The 27,985-nt window shown below is 49.8% G+C and overlaps 1 protein-coding gene across 1 annotated transcript; it reads right to left on the bottom strand.

The window, feature by feature from the left end:
• Nucleotides 1-371: 371 nt before the first annotated feature.
• On the bottom strand, nt 372-26,148 carry LOC135818244 (serine/threonine-protein kinases PknA-like). The gene is made up of 6 exons (XM_065331603.1): nt 25,109-26,148; nt 22,820-23,386; nt 21,766-21,909; nt 20,386-20,526; nt 14,983-15,135; nt 372-1,068 (listed from the first exon to the last, which is right to left on the bottom strand). The coding sequence occupies exons 1-6, from the start codon at nt 26,009-26,011 to the stop codon at nt 715-717; spliced, it is 2,262 nt and encodes a 753-aa protein (XP_065187675.1). The 5' UTR covers nt 26,012-26,148; the 3' UTR covers nt 372-714.
• Between the last annotated feature and the right edge of the window lie 1,837 nt (nt 26,149-27,985).

The raw sequence follows: 27,985 nt of genomic DNA, 5'->3' as shown, positions 1-27,985 counted from the left end.
ACCTGGCACCAACATTTGATTACTATTTATGTATTTATTGTAGCACAGACACTGTTTGGTTTGTGACATGATGTATAGACATGATGTTTAAGAGTCTAACTTCACATCAGCCTATACACTCTTACACTGAAAAGGACAAGTAACAGGCGAACATGGCCAACAAGCACTTGCATAACGTACACATTCATTTCTGATTGGATGAATATTTTCCTGCCCGACCCTGTCCAGTGTATATTCCGATAAATGGGTTGTCAATACCAGTAAAGTCTCATGCACACTAGACATGCAAAAAAGAAACAATATAATTCCAGATCTACATGTAGATTTTGCAATTTCAGTGGATATAATTGAAGAAGGTGGCTACTCCAAACTTTGGATCTCGGCTCTTGCCAGAGAGCAACACATTTTGCAGTGCTCTCAGAGTACTGATTACAGTAACGTTCTGAAGCTCAGCTGATACAGGGCGCATTCCCCGGAACACTGCACATTGCAGAGGGTGGCACTTTTTTCCAGATTTTCTGAGTCAAACATTCTACTTGCTGCTCATGGGCTCTAGACGGCAGTCATGAGTCAGTCAAGTGTCAAGTCAATCAGAATGAAGTGTAAGCACCAAAGTTTGGAACAACCACCTATAAATACCTGTCACAACGATATAAAGCTGAACTAGCTACTGGTTCCATTGCTGTAGCTGCTGCTGCTGCTGCTGTAGTAGTTTTAGTAGTAGTAGTTTTTGTTGTAACTTGTTGTTGTTAATGTTGGTGTTGTTGTTGTTGTTGTTGTTGTTGTTGTTGTTGTTGTTGTTGTTGTTGTTGTTGTTGTTGTCGCTGTCGTCTCTATCGTCATCATCGTTGTTGCCGTCGTTGGCATTGCGGTTGTTGTCGTATTTGGCATCATTGTTGACGTTGTTGCCAGCTGAACATGATAACATACCTGGATGCGATGGTTGTTCCGGTCAGCAATAAACAACCTGTTGTGGTACACTGTGATGCCGGTTGGAAATTGAAATTGGCCTTGACCACTACCTTTTGTTCCAAATGCATATCCTGTCTCACCACTGCATGGCACAACCTGTACAGTACCAGTGTACATAGAAGAATATACACCTGTGAGTTGTTGTCTGATGATCGATTAAAACCGTGAAACTCAGAGTTACAGCAGAAACGCTTTTGATTCCTCTCAAGTGTGTGTGTGTGTGTGAACCTGTGAGATATGTAACTTACAAATAGATTTGTGGTTGGGCTGTGACAGAGCTTTAAGAAGGTCTCTTTAACACATACATGTAGCCATGTACCGGTATGCCAATGGAACCCACATGCATATTCATACATACACACGCTCACACACACACACACACACACACACACACTCACACACAAACACACACACACATACACACACACACAAATGATTGCACATACACGCACACACTACACACACACACACACACACACACACTACACACACACACACACACACACACCACACACACACACACACACACACACACACACACACACACACACACACACTACACACACACACACACACTTGTACTTGTTGCTCACTGCCAAAACTGGCCACGTGGGTCTCCCCGGGAGAGGGGAGAGAGACTCCAAAGGAATCTTGGAAAGATGACTCAACTGGCTATTGAACCGCCCAACGGCCGACACCCCCTGATATCCCCAAAACTCTGGGTGGACTTGAAAATGCACACACACACACACACACACACACATACACACACACACACCTGGTCCTGGTAAACACTGCCATTACGGTCATGTGTCCCCTCGCGGGGCCGACAACATGAAAATGACGAGCGACGGCAGAAAGTCGGCAGTCTGCCGAGAGATCAGGGACCATGTTCAATCGGCACGACGAGAGAGCCATCTTTGGCAGCTATGGATTTGGAATCCATGAGTAGAGCGGCAGCACCGGCCACAGGCCCCGCAGTGGGCCTTGCAGCATGAGAGGGCGAGCCGCACACGCGGCGGCGGAGGAGTCGCCTGAGCAGCAATGGTAGACACCGCCGCCCGGCACGGAGCCCGAGATGATGTCGCGGGGAGCATCTGGGAGTTGGGGCACTTGTGGACCGCCAAACCTCCGGCACTGCGGAACCAGTGCTCGCAGGAAGAAAATTTTCGGCTACCTCTCTGTTCTGATACAGGTTTGCGGCGCTCATCGAGGCATTTATGACGAGGCAAACCACTCCTGGAGAAGAGACGGCCACACTCGGCACAAGGTATCCGCAGAGGCTCACAAACGGGTTCAGGCGGGGGCAGAACATTGCAAGCGGCCCGCCATTCTCGTCTATCCTGGGCCAAGTCATACCATTCGTCGATGCCCAACGCCGCCAGATCCTTCCGCGCAGCATCGTGCCACCTTTTCCTCGGGCCGCACATTGGACGGACAGGATGTAGGGTGCCAAACAGTAGTTGACGCGGGGCACGCTCCTCATGCATTCGCACAACATGCCCAAGCCACTCCATGCGGCGCGATGTCAGCAGGCTGGGGATGTCACGGGGCTGAAGCGGATTCCACCGTTCCAGAACATCAACCCTGGTCAGTCGTTCGTCCCAGACATTCCGCTGGCTGATACCCATCACGGAACGAATGCAGCGCAGATGGAAAGAGCACAGTGCATCAAGGTCGGGCTTCAACGGCAACCAACACTCAGCACAGTACAGAAGCAGAGACAACACGCATGCCCCGTACACAAGCCGCTTTGTAGGAAGTGCGAGGTTGCTGTCAGTGAAAACCGGCTGGCGCAGGGCTCCAAATGCACGTGATGCACCGGCAATGCGTGAGCTGATATCTGGGGTGGATCGGCCATTCGTGTGGAGGAGAGAGCCAAGATAACGGAAACTATCTAAACACTCGACCACCTCACCCGCCACGTCCAGGGGCAGCCAGTCTGCTTCGGCGAGTCCATATCCAGCAGCGATCACCTTTGCCTTGTCCAGGTTGACTGTCAAGCCGAAATAATACGCTACATGTATGAATTGGTCAAGGGCCCGCTGTGCACCATCATGAGTGGTAGCCAGCAGAGCAGAGTCTTCTGCAAATTGACACTCGCGATGGACCTTGCTCTTGTCTGTTGACTTCCGACTGAATAGGAGACTGCCCCCAGGGTTTGTTGCCACAGGAATTCCAACGCCAGGAATATCGGCAACAGCACGATGCCACTGCTGGAAACGGCCGACACTAACAGATTGAAGAGTACCGGTGCCATGCAGCAACCCTGCCGGAGACCGTTCTGCACCTCAATTGGTGGCGCATCAACTCCCGGGATCTTCAACGTTGATGTCATATTGGTGTGGAAAGAGCGTATGATATTGATGAGGCGCTCAGGGACACCTGCCTTCTTAAGGATAATCCATAGGCATTGGCGGCTGACAGAGTCATACGCCTTACGGAGGTCTACGAAGACTAGAAAACCCTTGCACCGATGTTCGTAGAGCTTCTCTGCGACCTGCCGAACGGCGAAAACCATATCCGTGCATGACCGACCTTTCCTAAAACCACATTGGGAGTCGGGAAGGATGGTCTCGGCCCAAGATTGCAAGCGGCGCTGAATCATGGCAGCAACGACCTTGCCAACCACCTCCAACAAACCAATGCCCCGCCAATTATCGCATTTGGCAAGGTTGCCCTTCTTCGGGATGGGGACCAGATTGCTACACACCCACTCTTGAGGGACTGCTTCGGCCTCCCACACGGTACACACGAGGTCCAAGAGGGCACACATAAGAGCGGGGCCACCGGCCTTAACCATCTCAGGTAATATGTCAGAGCCGCCAGCTGCCTTCCCATTGCTCATGGCTGACACCGCACGCTGAAGCTCAGCAAGGTTCGGTGGTTCGCCAAGCTCCTTGACAATGTCCTGCTGTTCCACCTGATCGATAACACCGGAGTCGAATGTGCTGGGGATGTTGTAGACCTTGGTAAAGTGGCGCGACCTTCGCTGTCCCTGCTCCGCCGGAGAAGTACAGATGTTGCCATTCTCATCTAGGATTGCCATATTTGAGATTGGCTTGAGGCCAGATCGGGCATCTTGTAAGGACCGTATTCCGGCCCACACGCGTGCGGAATTAAACCGACCACTCTCAACCCTGCACGCAACTGTGGCGAACCACTGGTTCTTAGCCGTGCGCACTGCCTGCCTAGCCTGTCGTCGTGCCGTGCGCAGCTTCTGGTAGTCATCGCTCCGACGGCCATTCGTTATCCAAGATCGATGCCAGGCATTACGTTCCACCAGTAGCGGCTTCAAAGTATCCCTGCTATCAGCAAACCAGCAGTCGGCAACCCTGGCGGCCCAAGGCAGACTGTGCGGCATCTGTCATAGCACCACGGATGTTGTTCCATTTTTCATCAACAGTGGAGCAGGGGTCGGCGGCGCCCCTGAGCCTGGCAGCGATACTGTCTTGATACTCGTCAACTATACGGCGGACTTGACCATTGTCATCAGTGGATACAATATCCGGTAAGCGGCACATTGCAAAACGAGCCCTCTTGGACTGTGTGGCCGGTTTCCGCCACCTGACACGACCCATCCGGAAGCGCATTGCGAGTAGACTGTGATCACTGCCACACTCAGCCGATGGGATAATCTGTGAATCCGTACACCAGTGACGGTCCCTCTGAGCAACTATGATGTAGTCGATGCAGTGCACATGGCGACTCCTAGGGTGCATCCACGTACCCTTCAACTCTGCTTTCTTACAGAACCAAGTGTTACATATCCAGCCCTCATGCATGGCCAAGAAACTGAGGAGGTGCTTGTTTCGGGGTAAACAAGTTAATTGTTTACGATAGGATTATATTCTCACTTGGCCATTGTAGGCAAATCATAAGAACCCCGACATCTAAAGAATCCTGCATGAAAGTAGGCAGCTGCGAGATGCGTATCTCGCGCATGCTCTTGCATGGCTAAGTAATGCATTACATCATAATACAACATCCCCTTCGTCATAAAGGAGTTTAACAACCTACATAACATACCGTACGTATATGACGGCGTGTTCACAATATAGAACATAACATCCAACAATAGCTCTATGTACAAGGTAACAATCATGAATGGCACACGACGGCGTGCTAACAATACAGAGACATAGTATCCAACAATAGCTCTATGTACAATATAACAATGGCACCTCAGCTACTGTGACATAAGCGAACAGGTCCATGAGGCCTCTCTGGCCCTACACATCCAGGATTGACCTGGGTGCGACTGCGCGGCCAGACCGTGTTCGATACAGCTGGGTGGCAGGTTCAGCAGGCTGGCTGACGTCACACGGTGACGGCGGCTGAGACTGGCTAACGTCGGTCCACGGCGATGGCACGTCACTCGGCGGCTGAGGGCCTGCGAGACTGGCATCCGGCGGGAAGTGGACCCGCCTCTCTCTGAGGTGGGTACGGTTGCGCCGCACTTCTGTCCCATGGTCAGGCTGCACCATGTATGACCGTGGCCCGTTGACAGACTGGGTTACGATACCAGGTTCCCACAGGTGCGTGGTCGGGCTGCGGAGGCCGACGTGCTGACCAGGAACTAGGGGGCGGAGGTACTGCGCTCGCTGGTCATGGTGTACTTTCTGGTGGTCCTGCCGTTCCTCGAGCTTCTGTTGGATGGCCTCGTCCCGAGTGTCGCGCTGGTGTTTGCGAGGCAGGTTGTCCTGTACCTGACGACCGAACAGCATCTCGGCCGGCGACGGTAAGCCCTGGTACACTGGGGTGGCGCGAATGCACAGCAGTGCTAAGTGCGGGTCGGTCCCGCTCTCCCTTGCCTTCTCGAGAGCTCTCTTAGCGATCTTGACTTGCGATTCCATAAACCCGTTACTCTGCGGGTGATGTGGCGACGACGTACTGTGGCGGAATCCATATTCGGCAGCAAACTCCGCGAACAGATAGCTGCTGTATTGCGGCCCGTTGTCCGACTTCAGCACGGCTGGGATGCCGTGCTCACCGAAAATCTCCTTGAGGTGCTGGATGATGGCCCTGCTGGTCGCTTGTCCGGCAGGCAGCTTCCGGGTGATAAAGTACTTAGAGTAGTAGTCGGCGGCAATGAGGTATTCTGACCCGCCGAGGTAGAACAGGTCCGTGCCTAAGGTGTGCCATGCCCTTGGCGGAATATCGGGCTGCACCAGTGGTTCCTTGGCTTGACTGCTCTGGTGGCGCTGGCACGTCGTGCAAGATGAGACAGTTGCTTCGATATCCTTGTTGATGTCCTTCCAGAAGACGGACGTTCTGGCTCGCAGCTTGGTCTTCTCTATGCCTTGGTGGCCGGCGTGCAGCTTGTTGAGGATTTCCCCCCTCGTTGGCGGGGGGATCAGGACGCGACTGCTCTTCAGGATGAGACCGTCCCCGGTGCTCATCTCGTCGCGGAAATTCCAGTACGGGAGCAGAATTGCCGGCACCGCGCTCCTCTCTGATGGCCAGCCACTGAAGATCATCTCCTTCAGTGCTGACACCTCGGCGTCTTTAGCCGACTCCTCGCGGATCCTCGTCATCGCTGCATCGCTGAATTGCGGGAACACGGCGTGTACACTGACGTCGAGGTCTTCAATTGGCTCTGTTTCCTCTGGCGACAGTCGGGATAGCGCGTCTGCGATCGGAATGTCCTTTCCGGGGCGGTACTTGATGGTCATGTCGTACGGCTGCAGCTTCAGCAGCATGCGCTGTAGACGCGGCGGGGCTGCGCGGAGGTGCTTGAGCTTGATTGACTCCAGCGGCTTGTGGTCGGATTCTACTGTGAATGACTGACCGAATAGGTAAGTGTGGAATCTTTCACACCCGTATACGACAGCTAAGAGCTCACGCTCAATATTGGCGTAGCGAGACTCCATCTCGGTAAGCTTCTTGCTGGCGAATGCAACAGGCTTGTCGTCCTGCAGCAGAGTGGCGCCGAGACCTTTCATGAAAGCGTCGACTTGTAGTGTCGTTGCCTTGCCTGGGTCAAAGTAACTGAGCGTTACTTCTGTCGAAATGGCGGCCTTGACCTTGTCGAAGGTGCGCTGGTGGCTGTCTGTCCAGGCGAACGGTGTATCTGGCTTGGTCAGCTCACGCAGGTGCGCGGTCAGTGTACTGGCATTCAGTATGAACGGGCTCATGTACGTGACTAGCCCGAGGAACGTCTGGAGCTCGTCCTCGTTCTCGGGGTACTCCATCTGCTTCAGCGCTGAGACTTTCTTCGGGTCGGGCTGGATTCTGTCAGCGCTGCAGATGATGCCGAAGAACTTGATCTTGTCCTCTTTGATGCGGCATTTGTCTGGGTTCAACTTGAGACCAGATTGTTCGCAGCGAACCATCATCTGGTGCATGTTGAGATCATGGTCCTCGTCTGACTTCCCGTATGTGACGATGTCGTCTGCGATGCCGGTGACGCCTGAGCACCCTTCGAACGTCTGGTCGATCCTTGCTTGGAAGACATCTTGCGACATCTTGAGGCCGAATGGCATGCGAAGGAATCTGTAGCGCCAGAATGGTGTGTTGAAGGTGGTGAGGTAACTGGATTCGTCGTCGAGCTCCACATTCCAGTACCCACATTTGACGTCGACGATCGAGAACACTTTGGCACCTCTCAACTTCGGGGTGATCTCCTCAATGGTGGAGACCACGTGGTGCTTTCGCAGGATGGCGTGATTGAGGTCCTTGGGGTCTAGGCACAGGCGTAGCTTGCCATTGTCTTTGAGGCGGAACACGAGGCTGTTTACCCACGCTGTTGGTCCGCCTTCCTGGATCTTGGTGATGATGCCGTTCTGGATCATGTCCTCCAGCTCCGTCTTGATCTCGTCTCTCAGTGCGATGATGTGGAGGTGGCGTGGAGGGTGTACAACCGGGACGACGTTGGGGTCCACCTTGATGTGGTACTTGCCTGGGAATTTCCCAATGCCATCGAAGCACTTCGGGTATTGCTTCATCAGGTCGTCCTTGTCTCGGATGCTCGCTGGCTTCTCCTGGACAGCGCAGTTCAGCGTGACTAACTGCAGGGCTGTCGCTGTCGGGAGGCCGATGATAGCAGTGCCAGGGCAGTCCGTGATGTAGAAGTCAGCGAGTTGACTCTTGCCATCGTAAGAGCACGGAATAGGACGGGTTCCGCATTGCTTTATCTTGGATCCGCCGTACGCTGTGAGGGTGGTACTTGACGGCTTCACGGACTTCGGCTTTGGGTATCCGTTTGGTCCGACGTGCTGGGGAAACATTTGGCAGAACACTCTCAGCGGCAATATATTGCCCTGGGCGCCCGTATCCACCTTGGCTCTCAAGGTGGCCGGTCTGTTGGTGTTGTCCAGGCTGACATTGAGGGTCGCGAACACCTCTCGCTCTAGTGGCGGTTGGTGACGCTCGACGCTGTCGATGATAACGGCGTCGAAATGCAGTGCGTCGAAGCGTCTCCGTGGGCTAGGGCTCCTCTGGGGGTAGCGCTCCCGCGGGCTGGGGCTCCTCTGGCGCCAGCGTCCGCGTTGCTGGCCCCTTCCATGTGCCTCGTCTCTCCCCTGCGAGCGGCATACGTTTGCCCAGTGATTCGCCTTCCCGCATTTGTTGCAGGTGGAGCCGTGCGCTGGGCACTTGCTTGGGTGGTGGGTTCGTCCACATTTGCCGCAGTCTGCGTGTCCCACAGATTTGGTAATGGCGTGAACCGTTTCAGGTAGACGGCTGCTGCTGGTGGCGGTGGACAGCTGCTCCATGTGGCGCTGTGTTGCTTCATAGGTACGGGCCTTGTCAAGCGCTTCGTCCAGAGTCAAATCACTACCACCCTCCAGCAGGCGTTCTTGCACTTTCGAGTGCTTCGTCCCCACGATTAGCTGTTCTATCAGGCGATCGTTAGTCTCCTGAGCGTCCCTGAACTTGCACTTGGACGTCTTCTTCTTACACCTCGCAAAGAAATCATCTACAGAGTCGTCGGGTTGCTGGCGGTATTTCTGAGGCTCAAACCGAGCCAGTCGTGCATTTATTCGTGGCTGCAAATGCTTATTAAATTTCTTGAAGACGGCAGCTACTTTGGATTTGTCGCTTGCATTATCCCACTCGAAACTATTGAAAGCATCAACACCAGTTCTCCCGATCCATAGCATGACATAGGCGACCTTTTCCTTGTCGGACTTGTCGGAAAAGGGCCCTTGGAAAACTAGAAGGCAGTATTGTTGGAACCGCTCGAATTCGTCAGGTAAATCTGCGGCTTGCCAATCCATCGACGGCGGGGTAAATCCGGCTGCTTCTGCCATTTTACCTCTTGCGCCGGTGGCGCTACTGCGACAATTCTAGGGCGTTTATTTAGTTTACTTCTGACACCATGTTTCGGGGTAAACAAGTTAGTTGTTTACGATAGGATTATATTCTCACTTGGCCATTGTAGGCAAATCATAAGAACCCCGACATCCTGCATGAAAGTAGGCAGCTGCGAGATGCGTATCTCGCGCATGCTCTTGCATGGCTAAGTAATGCATTACATCATAATACAACAGTGCTCACCAGAAGAGTTCAAAATGCCAAGGCCATGCGGGCCACGCACCCTGCACCAGCTGTCCTGACTGTGTCCACTTCCGAACCTGGCGTTGAAATCGCCCAGCAAAATGAATTTTTTACTTGGGGGCGATGTTGTTCATGACATTCTGGAGCGACGCATAGAACTCGTCCTTTGCAGAGCGTTTGCTCCGAAAAGTCGGGGCATACGCGGTGACAATGGTAAACCAGTCTGTATTCCCATTTTCCAGTTCGAATCTCAAGCGGAGTGACATGACACGAGCAGAGAGCGGCGGCGATTGACATCCACCCGCACGCCAAGCTTTCAAGGCATTTCCGCGGAGCACGATCGCAACCCCCTCGCCTCTCTGACATGGCTCACCGACTCCAGGTACTGGGCGTCCAGAAGTAATGACCTCCGCTCCAGTGACTCTGTACTGCTCACAGCCAAACCGATGCGTTTCCTGAAGACCGGCGATGTCCATTTTCAAATTTTCAAGATATTCAACTATTTGAAAGATTTTCTTATCGTCGGAAACAATTCCTCTCACGGCTGCCGTCTGAACTGGTCCATCACTCTCCACAAGAGAGCGAACATTCCATGAGCCAATGCTCAGAGTCGCTCCAGGTCGTCGCCTTCGTGCGATAGTTTGATCCACTCGCGGGCTTGCATGGCCTCGCGAAGGACTCCGAGGTGGGGGGACAAGGAGAGTGTCGGCATCGTAACTATCCGACCAAGTCTCCTGTCGTTGAAGACCCCACCTCAGGCGTTGCTTGCCTGGACGGCTGGGGACACCCCAGGCCGTCCACAACGGCGAGGACAAGCACGGATGGAGGCCAGAAACAAGAGCCCAAAAAAGTACAACCGTCCTCCACCAGAGCAGAGGACATACACACACACACGCACGCACGCACGCACGCACGCACGCACGCACGCACGCACGCACGCACGCACGCACGCACGCACGCACACACACACACACACACACACACACATGCTTGCACATACACACATTGCACACGCACAAACACGCACACACTCGTGTACACACCCTCAAGCCCCCACAAACAAACACAAGCCAAATGGACCCGCCCACTCACACTCAAACGGCTCCACCCACCCACGTCATACCAATGCCCCCAACCTGCATACCAATGTGCTTGTTCTTTTACGTGCTCATTTCCAAAGCTTGAACGGCAAGGGATTCAAAGGCATCTTCAGATGATGGATTGGCTATCGATCCATCCAACGGCAGATATCTTATACTGAAATCGACTAACTCTGGATGGACTTCGATAAATTATTCCACTTATAAGCTCACCACACATGTGTGAGTGGTTTAGGACATGGTGCAGAAAAGGGTTTGGCAGCACTTACCTCCCCCCCCCCCCCCCCCAGTGAACGTAATAGTGTAATTTTTTTTTTTTTTTTTTTTGACTTTTTAACTGAGGAAAATGTTATCAACTCCAAAGCACGAAAAAGGCCAAAAACTAAACCAAGAACATATGCAATATTAAACATGTTATTTATAAAGACAGGACAAGTGAATAATTAGTCAGTCCATTGTTCATGATGATCTCCGACGGTTACGTCGGCAAGCGAGCCTCCGCCACTGCCAAAGCAGCGTGGGCTCCGCAGGAGGGTGCAAATTTCAAACCAAAATTTAAACGCCTACAACCGCGAATGCACATGATACAGGATTTCAGAAGGCTGAAGGAAATCCTGCATCTAACAAATGCCATAACATGAGAGTAATGCTCACCCCTCTTCTCCGCCAACAGATGAGCAATTCGTTTGTACAGTGCTGTTGATGCTGGACCCATTCCGCCACTGGCTGACATGACCGCCGGAACAAAGGAGGCTTGCTCAACCTGCCTCACCCGCTCCTCATAGTGCCTTCTCTTTTCTTTTTCATGTCGCTGATACACAGTAGTATGTGGTGCAGATCGATTTGAGCGTCAGTGAGGATTAAAAACCCGTATATCAATAAGTGTACGCTCAAAACGACTGCCCCACAAACCATTGGCAGCGACATCCAACCGGGCACGGTCTTCCACATTTGCGGTCCGGTAGCGAAGACGCTCCCCCGTCAGCGGTTGCAGCAAGGGCTCGATGGACACACTGGTGCACACCTCGTCCAGCAGCCGGGCCGTGACGTCCCGAATACCATTGTGTCTAATGGAGGGAAACCCTCCATAGGGGCACGACAGGGAATGCGCGACAGTTGCCTCTTGGCCGCAAGAGCAGTGTGACGGTACCCTGGCCGGCGTCCATCCGTAACGGAGGCAGAGTCCGTCCCAAAACTCTCCCTTTGTTAAATTAAAATTATATTTCTTAAGTGGACGGCACGTCAGCCAGCTCGACGACCCTTTCTCCTTCGCGACGTCTATGACATGTCGTAGCGACTCCGACGCACTGCCCGATATCGCGTCGAATTCCAGTTTCTGATGACGTCGAGAAGATGCCTTGGCGTCTCTCTTGGCCGATCTGATTAACACTACCGAGTCACCGATGGAGCCATCCCCTGACAAGATTCTCCGAGACAAAGGGCTGGTCATCCGAACCGACGAGTCGTATTGTTGGCATAGGGACACAGGGTTAATCAAACCGAGCCCACCCAGACGACACGGCAAAGCCATAAGCCGTCGGAGGGTGTCGCCTGGGGGTGCACGGCAAGTTAAGGCGGGAATCAGTTCAGACTTCACAATGTCCTCCAGCGGTTGGAACATGGGTTCGGGTACCTTCATGGTACGACAGAGGAACGCCCATCTACCCCTGAGGCCCGTCACATACGCAGAATACGCAGCCTGCGGCTGGGTTTGTGCAAATACTGCTAGCTTCTTCAGTTCCCCCATCCATTCGTCCACCTTTGTTTTGATATCCGATTGCTGCGCCAAGATATCGTGATCCCTCGTCCGTTATCATTACACCAGTGTCTCGAAACAATTCAGTCGCCTCCTGGTAACACCTTTCCTTGACGACAAGGACCGATTTCTTTGGGTTTACGTAATATCCATATGCCGGTCCTCTCTTGTCCATTATGTCCCACCATAGACGGAGTCTGCGAAGACGAGCAGCAGCGGATGAATCGTCCGCGAACCATGACTGCACCGCACCCGCCTCATCCGCCAAACGTATCAAGGGCATTATTCCCAACGCGTACATGTACATTGCAAGGGGATCACCCTGTGTTGTCCCTTCTTGCGACAGGATACTTTCACCGTCCACGTAGAGATGAGCTGGATCACGGTAGGTATTAATAAGAACGGTAGCAAGTGATGGACACAAGTGCCGAACATTTCTTAAGCAAGTCTGTCGATTTAGTCTGTTGAACGCATTACTTGCATCCGCCATCAGAATTCCTTCGGTGTCATCCAGCTCAAAGGCCTGCTGCATCGCATGTATTCCCGCCTCTATACCGCAATCCTGGCCAGCGCATAGCTGTATACACCCAACCGCCTCCTGGACGGCTTGGCCTACGACGGAGAGGATGGCCTTGCTTATAATGCGTCGAGCGACCTCACCTATTCCAATCGGCCGGACACCGGGTTGCTTGTCCAACGCTATCAATCTGCACGCAGTGAAAGCCGACAAAGATGCTGGGTGCACGTACGTGGAGGCTAAACGCCTTGCACACGATGCTAGTGCATCGCAAAGGCCCTGGGAGGCGTCAGAGAAACTAGCGCAAAAATGCCTCCAGTTCTCGGCGTCAACACCACTCGGCCCCGCAGCACCCTGCGTACCGAGCGCTGCACTCTTAATCGACTGACGTCCAAGGCTGCTGAAATAGATCGGATGAGGTGGAGCAGGTGGATCACCACCAATAACGGCGTCCTCGCTCATCGGCTCTGCGGGTGGATGTTTGTCTTTCAGGATATCCCGGACAGTGCGTCCGTCAATCTCGTCGTCCAACTGATGCACGCCTCCATCATCACCGCTTGTCAAGCCACGGAGCGCCTTGCCCACTTTGCCCGCGGTGACATAATCTGCAAAACGCCTAGCAGGGTCAACCGACGGACCCACTGAATCACGTTTATGTTTGTTCTTGGACGATAGAAGAGAGGTCTGTATGGTGTCTGCTTCCCGTTGCAGCTCTGCAAAATCTCCCTTCGACCACTGGTCCATGCGGCGCTCAAGTATTTTACCATATTTATTATTGTCACAGTCCGGCTTCTGCAGCATTAGCATCTGGTAGACGGCTGCAATCTTGAGTGCGATCATTTCATACGATCCCCCATCTCCGAAGCAGGAATAGAACGATGTCAAGGTAGTGATAAATCGTCTTCCAATATTTCCAGACGGCACAGAGAAAGCATTCGGGCGAAAGTGAACACATTTGTTATATGCAGCCTCTATGGCTCCAGCTGTCTCCGCTGCAGACAAATCACCAAGCCTGAACGACGGGTCGGAGCTAGCTATGGGTTCCGGCTGGGCACACGCAAGGTCGACATAGCGGTATTCACTTCAACAGCATCCCCGGACGTGTGCCCCCTGGTCTCCCGGGAAGCAGAGTGTAAGTCACTTGTGGCTGGTACCGAATTACCACGCACAGGTCCCCCAGGCAAGGACCCGGTGTCATACACGCCCGGCGAGCATACCGGAGCAAAAGTGTCGACAGCGGAATGCGGATCAACCGCTTCCTGTCCATCAGGTAAGTTGGTATCAGCTCCGGTTTTAAAGGGTTCAATTTGTTTGTCATTTCTAGTATTGTCCATTTCATCATTGTCAGCTACCGGTAAAGACCGTGCATCGACGCTCCTATCCAGCCGGCCAGCAGAAGAGAGAATGAGATCGCCCGACACTGGTTCATGTCCAGGTAGAACCGGCACTGGGCAAGCAGGAATACCCCGCCGCTGTGCCAAGCTGGAGTCATCACCTCCCAAGGAACCATGAACCACTGTGGTACAGTCGCTTGTTCCATTGGAGTGCGCCGCCATCGGCACAAGACCTCTATCATCAGCTCGAGGTGGATGCGGATTGCGACATTTCCCATCCATCATTGGCCTGCAGTTTGTACAGGGCTGCTTGAGGCCGCAGCATCTACAGTCTCTGCACAGGTCACCGTTTGCAGCGCAGCGACAGCACCCCACCTGTCCGCTGTGGCTCTTCGCTACGTAATACTGTAATACATGTATGTAGATGGCAACACACGCAGTCACAATCTGGCTTCAGAGTACCCACCAACAGAACTAGCTGACACACCCATCAAACATGCACTCACCCTCCACTCCCCCTCCTAACACACACACACACACACACACACACACATGCACGCTTACCAATGCATAATTATGTTACAATCGACTTCCATCCTAAAATTATCAACTGGGATTGTACTGTGTTAAGAGTATATGATTGATCTGCTGTTACATGATTGAAAACAGTCCCACAATTTGATGCTGAACAGTGATATAGGCTAGTTCTATCTTTATGTATACCACAGTACACTGTTAGTGGGTAGGAGAGGGATTTTACACAATACAACTGTACATGTACAGTGTGTACTGTCTGGTTATTACCTGAACCCGATGGCTATTGTACTCTGTCACAGCAAGGCACTGGCCCAGTATGCTGTGGTTCACTAGGACAACACCAGTTGGGAAATTGAACTCGCCAATTCCTGATCCAAAACGTCCTATGGTGCTGAACTTGGAGAAGTCCTTGTCAGTGATCTGCAGAGGGGGCATGGAGATGGACAGGAGAAATCAAGATGATTTAGAAATGGCAAATAACCTCGTCAAATGCTTCGTACAGTTTTCGAGGAGACAAAAGTATAATTAGCACTATAAGCAGTATTAGTGCCAGAGACATTACCATGCAAGTAAACGCGTTTAGAGTTAAAAAGGGTGTGTAATTCCAGACCCAATTTTCTGCTGCAGTCATCAGTGGACTTTACGGAACTACTTTACTACTTTATGGAAAACGAGAGAGCTTGGAAGCTCAGGGCCCTACGCTATGCTTTTTTGCCTTGATGACCTAGACAAAAAAAGCAGTAGTAGTAGTAGTAGTAGATTTTATTATTTTACTAGGGGAGTCCCAACAGGCGTTGCCTTTTTACTGGGAACCCTAGGTGAATTTTTACCATGTTTACATACAGAGTAAGAGACGGGGCCTGACGGCAGTCAGTGGGAAGAGCATTCCATCTGTCTGCCGCCAGGAAAGAAATAGAACGCATGCCATATTGCGTAGAAACAGGCGGAAGAACTAATGCGCGCTGTGCCTGGCCGCGCGTGCGAGCCTGGTGTCCAGGCACAGCAGCCCTAAGCTGGAACAAGGATTGGAGAAGGGGACTAGCAAGATGTGGGGTCAAGCAGCGGTACACGAAAACATAGAGTTTAAGATGTGTGCGCTGTTCAAAAGAATAGAGATGATATTTGCGGAGAACAATTTCAGTAGACATCATACGGTCAAACCCAAAAACTTTCTTCATTGCTATGTGACTGACCGTCACGATTTTATTGAACAGGGTGGCGCTGAGACAGTGCAGATAAGCGTTACTGGCATAGTCGAGAGTCGATTGCACAATGGATAAATAGAACGTCCTCTTCGCTTCAGGTGTTAGGTTTTTTCGGCCATGTCTGAAGGCGGCAATCTTGCCGAACACCGCACCGCAGACCTTCTCGACTTGCGGCTGGAAGGTGAGATGCTCATCGATGAGTAGTCCGAGATACTTCACGGTGGCTGCAGGGGTGAGGGGCTTGCCTTTACAAACTAGGGGTATAGGGATGTTATAAATTCTTTAAAAATTCCTTTTTTTTTAGACATAACCTGGGATTCGAACCCGCACTATCGCGCGCCCTGCATGCATCCCCCGATACCCTTCGCATACATACTAATTCTTACAAGTTGTTTCACATTGTGATCTTGCATTTGAAAGCTCTATTTTGTATTGTGGCCAGCCGTCTTTGATCGCACGGTACGGTAGGGGATAGGTACGGGACAGGTACGATCGAGGGTAATACGAAACCGTCTCCCGTACCGTACCGTACCATCAAACACAGCTGGCCACATACAGCTGCCCGCAATATTCAAATAGGGCTTTCAAACGCAAGATAGTAGGGAGGTTTCGCTCTACGGAATTACGTATGAAAATAACGTAGGAACTGCACGGAATTTTCATACGTAAAAATCAGAGCTGTTGGGTTTCGCTCTACGTGATTTCTCCACGATTGCTAAACATGCGTTGTTGCTTTGGAGACGCGTTGGCTGCATGCGCCCACCGCATGCACCATGAACCGAAACCGCATTTTCCATTTTATTTTGCACGTGGTGTACGGTGTGTGTACCTTGTGTTTCGCGCGGCTTGAATGTTGCCATGGACAAATGCGGAAAATGCGAAAAATATTTCAAAAAGTCCTACGGAGGACCCAACGTAGGAAAGTGCTTTCCTACGGAAATCCGTAGAGAGATTTACGTATGAAAGTTGCCCTCGCTCCCCGGCGCGTACGACATACGGATTTTCATACGTAATTACGTAGAGCGAAACCTCCCTAATAACGTAAAGCAACTTGGAAGAATGGGTATGAATGCGAAGTGTATGCGGGAATGCATGTAGGGCGATAGTGCGGGTTGGAATCCCAGGATATGCCTGAAAAAAAGGAGAATTGAAAAATTTATAACATCCTATGCTTTTTTGCCGTCAGATACGGATAGCGCCAGGCGTGACACAAACAAACACACAAACAAACACCAACTTAAATAGCTACGGGAATAAACTCGTATAAGGCTAGTACATGTATACTCGTACTTGTGTGTGTGTGTGTGTGTGTGTGTGTGTGCGTGCGTGCATGTGTGTGTGTGTGTGTGTGTGTGTGTGTGTGTGTGTGTGTGTGTGAAAAAAAAATGAAAAGACCAAAAATAGGGATTCACTGGCCAGAAAATGTCACTCCAAATAGCTGTATGGTGTAGACCAGGCTGAATAGTGACGGTCAATTCTTCAGCCTTGCAAGCTGTTGAATGGTGTAATCCCAGCACAAGTTGCTATGGCTTCTGCCGTAGCATTGCTATCATCGCCTCCGGCGATGGGCGTCAAAGGTCAAGGTCAAAGGTGTGTGTGTGTGTGTGTGTGTGTGTGTGTGCTGCTTTCGGTCTGTGCAAGGCCGCGGTCGTCACCGGTGCTCGAGGACTGGCCCGCGCCCGACTGCCCAGCAGCGTAATTCGTTCAGCCATGTATGCGTGTGTTCTCGCCGGTTCCGTCTGCCCCACCATCTCCGGCGTCATCAGCCTGCGTGCTCCATCTTCCTCTCTGATGCCCCTCCGGGGCCCACGTGACCCCTGTGGCAGTGGCTCTACAGGACAGGTGTGTGTGTGTGTGTGTGTGTGTGTGTGTGTGTGTGTGTGTGTGTGTGTGTGCAGGGGCGGATCCGGGGGGGGGGGGTCGGGGGTTCGAACGAACCCCCCTGCTTTTTCCGACAATAGTTCGGGTGTGACCACTAACCCATGCCCATGTGACGTGCACGCCCCATGCTATGGCCCAGTCGGCCCAGGCCAGAGCGGTCCGGTAGCTATGCAGCTTGGTAGATCTACATGACATTGTACTTTGTTGTGTTGAACGTAGATAATACAAAGTAAAGTAAATCTGCACTGAATATACAGCTACGCGTTCGCTTCGGAGAAAGAGGTGCATGCATTTGTTGAGCTGCTGTGGAAACTTCGAAAGTAAGTTTCAAATACTAGTTTCTTAATAGTGGCCGTGCAGTGCTGTAATTGTCGTCGCGGCTCGTGATTTTTGAGCTGTCTTAGAGTTCGTCGAAGCGTCTAAAGAGGCAGGCTCAAGACCAGCTGCCATTGAATTTTGGTGACACTCCAAAGAAAAGTGTAGCCACTAGTGTCGCAGGTAAAACAAAGAGCGAAACTTTGGAAATCTCCTTCAAATTCACCGTCCCATCATCCAATAATCAAAATTTCTCCGAACTGGGGACAATTATGACTGAGACACGAAAGATGCAGGAAGCCTGCCATATGGAACCTTCTGTACAGTGGAGTCAACGTCAGGCCGCTCGGAGTACAATATTATGGACAATCATTACAGACGAGCTACTGGAGAAAGTACCAATCACCTATTCTGCAGCAAAGAAATTGAAAATTTCTTCCTTGTGCTGCGTGTCTTTAACAATGTTTTGTTTTAGCTGCAGAGTGTTGAAAATAGGGAAAATGAAGTTTCATTTGTATAGCTGGCATATTCAAGTACAGGATGCAATATACAGTACATGTGGGCTGTCGTGCTGTACCGATAACGCGAACGTGTGACCCTCTTATACCTGTGTATGTCATCAATGACTCATCATTTCGTCATTGTGGGTAGGGTGGGAAAAAATTGAACCCCCATTGGAAAAATCCTGGATCCGACCCTGGTGTGTGTGTGTGTGCGCGCGCATGTGTGTGTGTGTGTGTGTGTCCCCCCCCCACTCAGCACAAGCTGCTATGGCTTCTGCTGTAGCATCGCTATCATCGCCTCCGGCGATGGGCGTCAAATGGTAAATGATGTGTGTTTGTGTGTGTGTGTGTGTGTGTGTGTGTGTGCATGTGTGTTCAGGTGTGTGTGTGTTTTGTGGGGGGGGGGCTGTACACGTTGCCAGATGTGTCTGTTTCTTTGGCCTTAAATATCAATGTCGATAAGATAAAAATTCCTTGTGGCTGATAGGAACATCACACCATCTGACATCGGCCTTTGGCCACGAAATGTCATAAGTTGGCAGTGTGTGTGGTTCTGTGTACACTTGAGAGAGAATGCATGCATGCAGGTATGTGCAAGGTTTTGAGTGTGTATTCTGTGGGTGGGTGGTTGAGCGTGTGTGACTGTATGTTAGTGTAAGTGTGTGTTTGGGTGTTAACATGTGTGGGCCAATGTATGAAGAGGAGAGTGTGTGTGAAATAACAGTGGTGCTGCCCAACAAATACAGGTTTTGCTCGCAACATGAGCCATTAGTTAGTAAGTGCTCATCATTGCAGCAAGAAAACCATTTCAATAAAATTGTATTACAAAGAGGTATTTACTTCTGTATGGGTTATAATGTGGGTATCCAATGACAACATAGTTTGTGTAAAATGTACATGTATGTGTAATTGTATGTTGTTGATTACTCAGGGGTCGTCTGTAAACACATGTATTTACTTAGAGAAGTCTAACAGGCGTTTGTGGTGGGTTCGCCTACAAGGCGTTTCTAAAAAATACATTTCAGAGTGCATGCATACCATACCGCGTGTGTACATGTACATGATGTAGCAGTGCTACAGCTAGTACAGGTAGGCGTTGAGATGCACTACACTGCACTACACACGTCACGGCAGAGTAGACAGGGACACATACACAGCCATACTCTGTACTCCCAGAAACATGCGCTTGCATGCAGTGACAGGCAGCTACCAGCAGACTTGTAGGTGTGAAACAGGATCCTTGGGCTTGGTTTCAGGTTCAGGTGCACATGTAGCCCATGACAGTATGACTCAGGTGCACTTGCTTTACATGCAGCCCTACAGGATTTGGTTCGTTATAAATGAAAACGCTGCTGTAACTTCGCTATAAAGGGTCAAATTTTGTATGGTTTCAAACAGGGATATGGACAAGGGTTCGCTATAACACGAAATTCGTTAATATGCGAATTCGTTATAAGTGGAGTCGACTGTACCGTATATGTGTTCATAGCATGGTGTTTATTATGAGTGGTATTATCTGCACTTTTCGGGGGCCTTGCTGGGGGTAGGTGGGTCAAGAAAGAACCGCCTATTAGACGTCTCTAAGTGATTACATGTAGTTACGGGGAGCCCCTCACCGTGTTCCGGTTTTCTCTTTTCTTTCTCTGGGCCTTTTTGAAGTTTTTCTGAACAGCTGGCTTTACTGCATTGTTGATCAATTGTGCACGTAAAAGAGGCTACTGTTTACATGTAATCCTTACAACATGATTGGAACACCAAGACTATACCTGTAGTCGGTTGTTGAAAGTATCAGTAATGATCACTCGTTCATCATCTGTTACATGCACAGCTGTTGGGAAGTCGAACTCTCCACAGTTTGTACCGTGCCGACCAGTCGTCTGCTTGAACTGGCCATCAACACCGTGTATCTAAGTGTATTGACAAAAAGAAATACAATTTACAAATGTTAACACAACCATGCACCCATACATAGCCCAGATCCAAACATACATGTAGTAAACATTTGGTTGCAGTTCTATAGTGTGAATCTAGCGAAAAGATCGTCCAAAACTGTCAGTCACACTTACACACCCAATGCGCTGTCGGCCACCCCATTCCACTTGCACATCACCACCACAGCCAGGACAATTTAGTTGAGATATTGACTTTTCAGACCCTCCAGATAGCTTTTTGGTCCAACATGGTGACAGAGCTCATCAGTGGAGGTTGTTGATAATGGTTGATTAAAATACAATGAGTGATTGATTTTGTATAGGGGAAAACTTTCACAATTTCACACCTTCCGAGTCTCTAGTGTGGCATGTCCCAGCAAACAAAGGGGTTAGGCCGGTGATAACCGAAAGTTTTAACAGATGTGACAATACAAGCGTGCAGTGTTTGGACATTCAGCACTCGTATGTATGAGTGGCTATTGGCTACTAGTAGCACATCTCTTTGTTTTTTGATTTTGTACCAATTCTAGTACTGCAGACGACCTGAAAGCATGTCCCAGTAACGCACATTTGCACTACCTGTTATCACCTATAGCCTCAGTGTCACATGGTATGCCACACTTCGACGTAGAAAGCGCACAATTTCGACTGTTTTACCCTATCATAACATTATCCCTTCACCCGAATCACAAACTTTCACCAACCACCACTGATGAGCTCTGTTGGAGCAAAGCAACTGGCTTCAGGGTCTGAGATATCAATATCTCTTTGGAAATGTCCTCGTTGCGGTGGTGATGTGCAATTGGAATGGCTCGGCCAAGAAAACATTTAGGTGTGGGGGTGTCACAGGTATTCAAAGTCTTTTGTGATTTACAATTGTCGCCTTTCTCAAGTTTGATGGTTTAGAAAAACTGATCACTTCTGAAGAGAAATGACATTCTGTTAATATCAACTTCTCAGCTCTTGTGTTCACTGGGTTTACAGGTTAACTGGATGGTGCAATAACGTAAAATTTAGAATGTTGAAGAATTCATCCAAGGGATTGTCTACTACTGTTTCAAACAGTCTTGAGCATCTTCAATCTGACCAATTGGGATCCTTATTTTTCATTTCTACTAATGCACACACAGACCATTCTGAGCAGGTCATCTATCAGAGTGACATTTATATACAAACTGTACTTGTCGGATAGCAATGTACTGTGAGTTCAGTTACCTTTATGCTGTGGTTTATGGCGTCACAGATGATCAGGTCACCAGCTTTTTTGGTTGCTAGTCCCCAAGGGCCGCCAAACTGATCTCTCCCACTGCCCTGTCTACCAAATGAGTACTTTGATTTGCGGATCTGTGTGTAATCACGCTGCAATACAGGGAAGCAGTAAGAACAACAGCAATCAACACTAGGATCATAGAGGGAGAACAGAGTGATGTCAAACCTGGCTGGGTGGTCATACACTTCATACTTCGATTTCAAATTTTCTTTGGCCTCATGTTTCGTATAAGGAGTAGATGATGGGATATACATCACCCTAAGGTGAGGGAACACATTTTTGACTATACAACCCTATAAAAATTGATAAAAATGGGCAGCGCTATCAATCCTCCGGAATGTCCATGACAAAGCAGTTTCAAGCGTTACCATGACCACAACTCAACATTGAGGCAACAACAATGGAGTCGGCAGCAAAACGAACGAAGGAAAGGACTAAACTAATATCATTTGAAGTGCAACTAGTCATATATACTCATGGTTTTGCCCTGCATAGTGGAACTCTGACTTGAACAGACACCAGTGTTGTGTGTATGTAAACTATACTCAACTACTGTATTTCCCCGTAAGTTAGTTCTCCCCTATGACATAGTACCCCTCCCCCCCCCCCCTATAAAAAATACACTTTCCACTGCCGAGGTTATCACCCCGAACGACAGTTCCCCCGAAAGATAGTAAGTTCGAACCCGTCCTACATGTACAGTACACACATCATATGCACGGACACTAGAGTTGCGCAGGCTTCCCACTGCATGTCATTTACCCCCGATAAAAAAGTACTCCCCGAAAGATAGTACCACCCCTGAAAGTTAGTACTCATGTGGCTGCTAAGTTCGAAAGTTAGTACGTACTAACTTACGGGGAAATACTGTAAAGCATGACGTCATACACGTACCACTACACACCCAGTCATGCAGGGTAACAGACTGTAGGAGAAATTTGTATACACCGTCGCATAAACTTGTACTTGTAAAAGTAAGCCTTTCAAAAGTAGACCAACCTTCCGTGGTGGAGATGCAGCTACTACTGCTGCCGCTGCTGATGATGCTGTTGATGGTGAAGGTGACAACGTGTTTCTGGGCAAGGTAGTCTGATCTGAGGCTGACCCTTGTCTGGGCACTCTAGCCGGTGTTTGAGCTGAGGAAGCGCTGGATGACATCATCAGTGGTGTTGCAGAAGATGTACAGCGTGGTGATGGAGTGGGTTTGGGAATAGAGTCACGGCTTTGTGAGGTAGTCGCCGTCAGACGTTGAGTAGGCATAGTGCTGGATCTAGACGAAGGTGTGAAGACACGCGATTCCACTGCAGCTGTGCGTGAATCCACTGCAGCAAAGCGTGAGTCCACTGCAGCAAAGCGTGAGTCCACGGTGGAGTTGAGTGAAGTGAGAGTTGATGAGTGGGCACTGAGGTTAGTGTCGATGGTGGAAACTCTCTCCCTCAATGCATCCATGCCGTTCACTTTCTCTTCCACAGCTGTCACTCGGGTGATGATTGCCTGCTGTTGTGTGGAGATCATTTGCAATTGAGTCAGAATGTCTGAAAACTGACTCAAATAGCGATCTGCGGACTAGACAGACACGTAAAAAATAACACCACCCACGCACACACACACACACACACACACACACACACACACACACACACATGATCGTATTCACACACAAACACATACATTCACACGCATACACACGCATACACACACACACACAAGTATTATGCTCTGCGTGCACCCAATTGAAGCATTTCTACCTATGGATCACAGAAAACACAAAAATCTCGTGATGTACAACGAGACAATTTCACAAATCCGAAAGAGAGCATTCAATTATTTTGCAAGGAAGAATTCAAAATTGACGGAGTGGAGCAGTAATCTCTGTATATTGAGTAGTACTAACCGGTCACTGCTATTATGGATTTAGGAGTCTCGTCCGTAATTATCGAAAAATTAAAAAATCCGTCCTCGTGCAAAATTGTCTCTAACCCACCCACCGACCCCACCCCATTTTTTCCCATTAATATTTTGATTTTTCCCAATGCCCAGCTAGAAAATAAGAACTCCTGACCCCAGGGTCACTGACTGCACCTGTGTCAGGTACATTGTACTAGTAGCTACTGTACTAGTTTGTTTTGTTTCTGGTTTTTGTTTGTTTTTGTTTTAGTAGGTCTACCAACGGCCATGCACGTCCTACAACTACATGTTCATCATACTGGTGTTTGCGACATTACGAGTACAGTCAGTACCCTGCACAGTCAGTGCAACAACTGTATGAAAGTCACTGAAGTAAAAAAAAAGGTTTATGAAAATTGGACTCGGAAAAATAAAAAAATTAAATTCCGCCAGCACTCCTGACTGCCCAAACCCTTTTGTATGAGGACGGATTTTTTAATTTTTTAATCACGGACGACCCTTTAGGGCTCTGATCCACTACTTTATGTTTTCATGTTATCATTCTGGATAAGGGACCTATACAAATCTATAACAACCCCCCCCCCCCCCCCAGTTGATTACATAATTTCACTGGGCTATACTATGCATACTGCAGATGCATACTACTGCTATGTACACGTCACATGGCTTATGTCATGGGAACAGCCAGTCACCAGCCAGCATGTTATTGTGAGGCCTGTGTTTTTCAATACAATCATTTTGCACACGTCAGTGTTTTGCCTTGTTGAAGTGTAACAGTCCAGACAGGGTGCGCCGCCTCCACTGAAATATCAGCACCCTTATCATGTGTAATATAATGTCATGCTGCACAGCCAGCTAAGACTTAGGGGGCGTTCGAATTGTCTTCATCAACTGTTCAAACAAATTTATAAAAGAGATTAGTTAAAGTGTCCCATTAGAACGGTTTCTGTCATTTTAGAGTTTTTCAGTCGAATTGTCTTGGCGATGATGACGTCCGATCAGATCGACCATCTCCACGTACTACATGACGTAGCCATATCAAACTCTTCGGAACTAATCCACCCCTCCCATCGGATGAGGTTGTGGAGTTTCAAGGAGTTCGTTTTTTTGAAGAGGCCAATAAGGCCACCTCTTCAGAAAAACGAATCTCCTGGAAAAGTCAAAGAGTGACAATTTGGCGAACGCGCCCTTAGAGTATGAGTGTGTAGATAGGCAAAGCCAGGTCTAATGTATGCTCTGGTAGCTGCAACATTCAGGCATGCATCAGCCAGTATTTCCCATTTACATGTACACATTGCATGTATACCCAGCTAGGCTGTATGCTAACAGTACAGCACAGTGAGTACAAAGTCATGTTATACTATGTGAGTACATCCTTACCATAGAGGGAAGTGAGATCTGCAGTAAGTGCATGTGAACATCAGCCGATGTTGGTCTAGATCCAGGATCATCATGCAGACACGACACGATTAGAGAATGCAGTGGGTGATCCGAGCCCAGTCGATCCAGATCTGCTTTGCGTCGGCGACCCTCCGGAACTGATCTCCGCGTTCCATTCTCCAGCAGAACAGTAGCTTCAGTTGGGGAAGGCGGTCGTCCCACAAGCAGCGACAGCATCACCACTCCTAGAGAAAACACATCCAGTTTCTCGTCGTATGCTGTTCCTACTTGTCGGCTCTCTGGCGGCATAAAATAAGGCGTACCGGGGCATCGTGTCAAAGCCGTGACGTCCGCACCTTGACTACCGTGAAGAGTGCGGGCCAAACCAACATCAGCTATCTTGGCTCGCCCTGCCGTGACCAAGATGTTACGTGGTTTCAAATCGCGGTGCAAAATGTTCTTGCCGTGCAGAAAGCGCAAGCCTTCTGCCACGTCGAGTAGATACTGAAGGCTTTGAGCGAATGGCTCTCTTGGCTCAACTCCAATTCGATCAAATAGCGAGCCGGCCATCAGTTCTACCACTATACACGGAGATTGATTGGGAGCAATGCCGATCCCGAGGAGTCGCACAATTCTTTCATGTTGCAGTCGCCGCATGACTAGGCACTCAGTGCCGAATCGCTGCAGAAGAGCTGCACGCCCGACATTGCCCTGTTGGAGTAAAATACTATGTAAGACCTTCACAGCAACAGGGAGACCCTCCAACTCACTTGTATACACAGTGGCATCCGAGCCACGGCCTATCTCGGGTTTGTTCAGGTCAACTTGGACGTATCCAAGCCAAATTGCATCTGGGACACCAAGTCTCTCTTGGAGCTGAGTCTCAAAGTTGAACCCTGCCATTTCAGTAAAATAATAGTGTAACGCACGATCGTCTTGCTCTCGCAACTGTGTGTTTGATTGTGTCCGCGAGTGTTCAGCACCTTGTTATGGCGTTAGACGTACACTGCATTGTGTGTGAGTGTGTGTGTGTGTGGTGTGTGGTGTGTGTGTGTGTGTGTGTGTGTGTGTGTGTGTGTGTGTGTGTGTGTGTGTGTGCGTGTATGAGTGTGAGTGTGTGCGTGTGTAGTCTGTAGACTACAGACTGAAGACTGTGAAGTTTAGACATGTTCCGCACTGGGGTATGCATTCCCGTTCTCACCTCCCTGTTTGCAGTCTACAATATCATGTACAGGTGCAGACATGAAGAGCTAGCTGTCTCTCGCCTCAACAGTTGGTGAACGTTTTGATCGCAATCGGCCACCGGTACCGCAAACGGCGCAGCCGCGTGCCGAAAACGCCCCGTTCGTAAGCATTTCGGAAAGCGATCCTCCAGTAGATCTACCCAGTGCAGTACCGCATAAAAATGAAGCTGTCATGGATCATGGACAGCTAGCTAGCATAGCCTGCCTGGCTATAGCTGGGCGGTCGACCACAAACTGACTGGCGAGTGGCGAGTATCGAGTAGGCAGATACATGTATGCCTGGACATCTGTTGACGTCATCAAACAAGACAAATCCACAATGCGATACAGGGAACGAAACCATGGAAACTGTTGGTTGCTCCCTAGTCAGATCCCTACGCCACGGACCCTAGGCTAGCCTGAAGATCGTGCTAACCACGTCACTGTCACTGAGTCTGTCAGTGTCAGTGAACTGTCACCTGGTCACTGACTCGGCTTGACACTCGACGCCAGTTGACGGCATGACGACTGCCATCCAGGGCACACGCCATACCCATCGAGCCTTCGACCGGGCAAAGGTGCATGCAAGAAAGCACCAGTCCCTGTTCAATGCACAGTGTTTCGTGGAATTTATCTCTCATCAGTTGAGCTTGAGTAGGCTGAGAAAGACTGCGCTTGAAGACCACTACATGTACTTGTCTTTCATCGTGCTCTCCAGGCCATAACATCATCAAGGAATCAAACAAACTTTACCAGGTGTTGCGAATCCAGCGCTAATCAATCCAAAGATACCTCGCGAGTTACTAGAGAGGTTGCGTACAATGAAATTTCGACCGGCCGGGTTCGAGTAACGAAAGTTGCTCCGAAGATCCGTCCAAACTTGACCGAAACAGAGCAGATCTACGAAAATACTTTTCGTTACCTGGAGTACTAAAATACTGATATTTTACAACTCCCTGTCTTGACTCTTCGCACCCGCGCGGCCGCCGCGTCGACCCACGCGTTCAAGTGTGCGCAACCTCATGGTTTACGAATATTCGTTAGATTTTTTCGTTAAAATACTCGTTACGTCGCTACGAATTTCCGTTGTGTGCAACCTCTGTATGGACTTGCTTGTGTGAGCTGAGGAAGGGGCTAAAGGAGCATACAAGTTTTTAAAGTGATGTTAGAGTAATTCATCTCATAGTACAGAATATGCTACATCATCACCAAATCAAGTACCAGTCCATGTAGTCTCTTTGATGCATATTCTAGTAAGAGTACTATCATGTCAAACAAATGTTCGGCTAGGAGCAGGAGTGAGGAGAAAGCAGTAAGGTGGACCTATATCAACAACACAATTTTAAAAGGTGAAAGGGAACTACACAGATACACGGTCAGTGACATGGACAGATACAGAGTCAGGGATGCGGACTGATACACGGTCAGTGACATGGACAGATACAGAGTCAGGGATACGGACGGATACACGGTCAGGGACATGGACAGATACAGAGTCAGGGATGCGGACTGATACACGGTCAGTGACATGGACAGATACAGAGTCAGGGATACGGACTGATACACGGTCAGGGACATGGACAGATACAGAGTCAGGGATACGGACGGATACACGGTCAGTGACATGGACAGATACAGAGTCAGGGATACGGAC

This window comes from Sycon ciliatum, chromosome 5 (assembly GCF_964019385.1).
Source record: "Sycon ciliatum chromosome 5, ocSycCili1.1, whole genome shotgun sequence".
Classification (NCBI taxonomy): Eukaryota; Metazoa; Porifera; class Calcarea; order Leucosolenida; family Sycettidae; genus Sycon; species Sycon ciliatum.
Note: the sequence above shows the minus strand (reverse complement) of the source record. Positions and strands in the feature narration are given on the sequence as shown.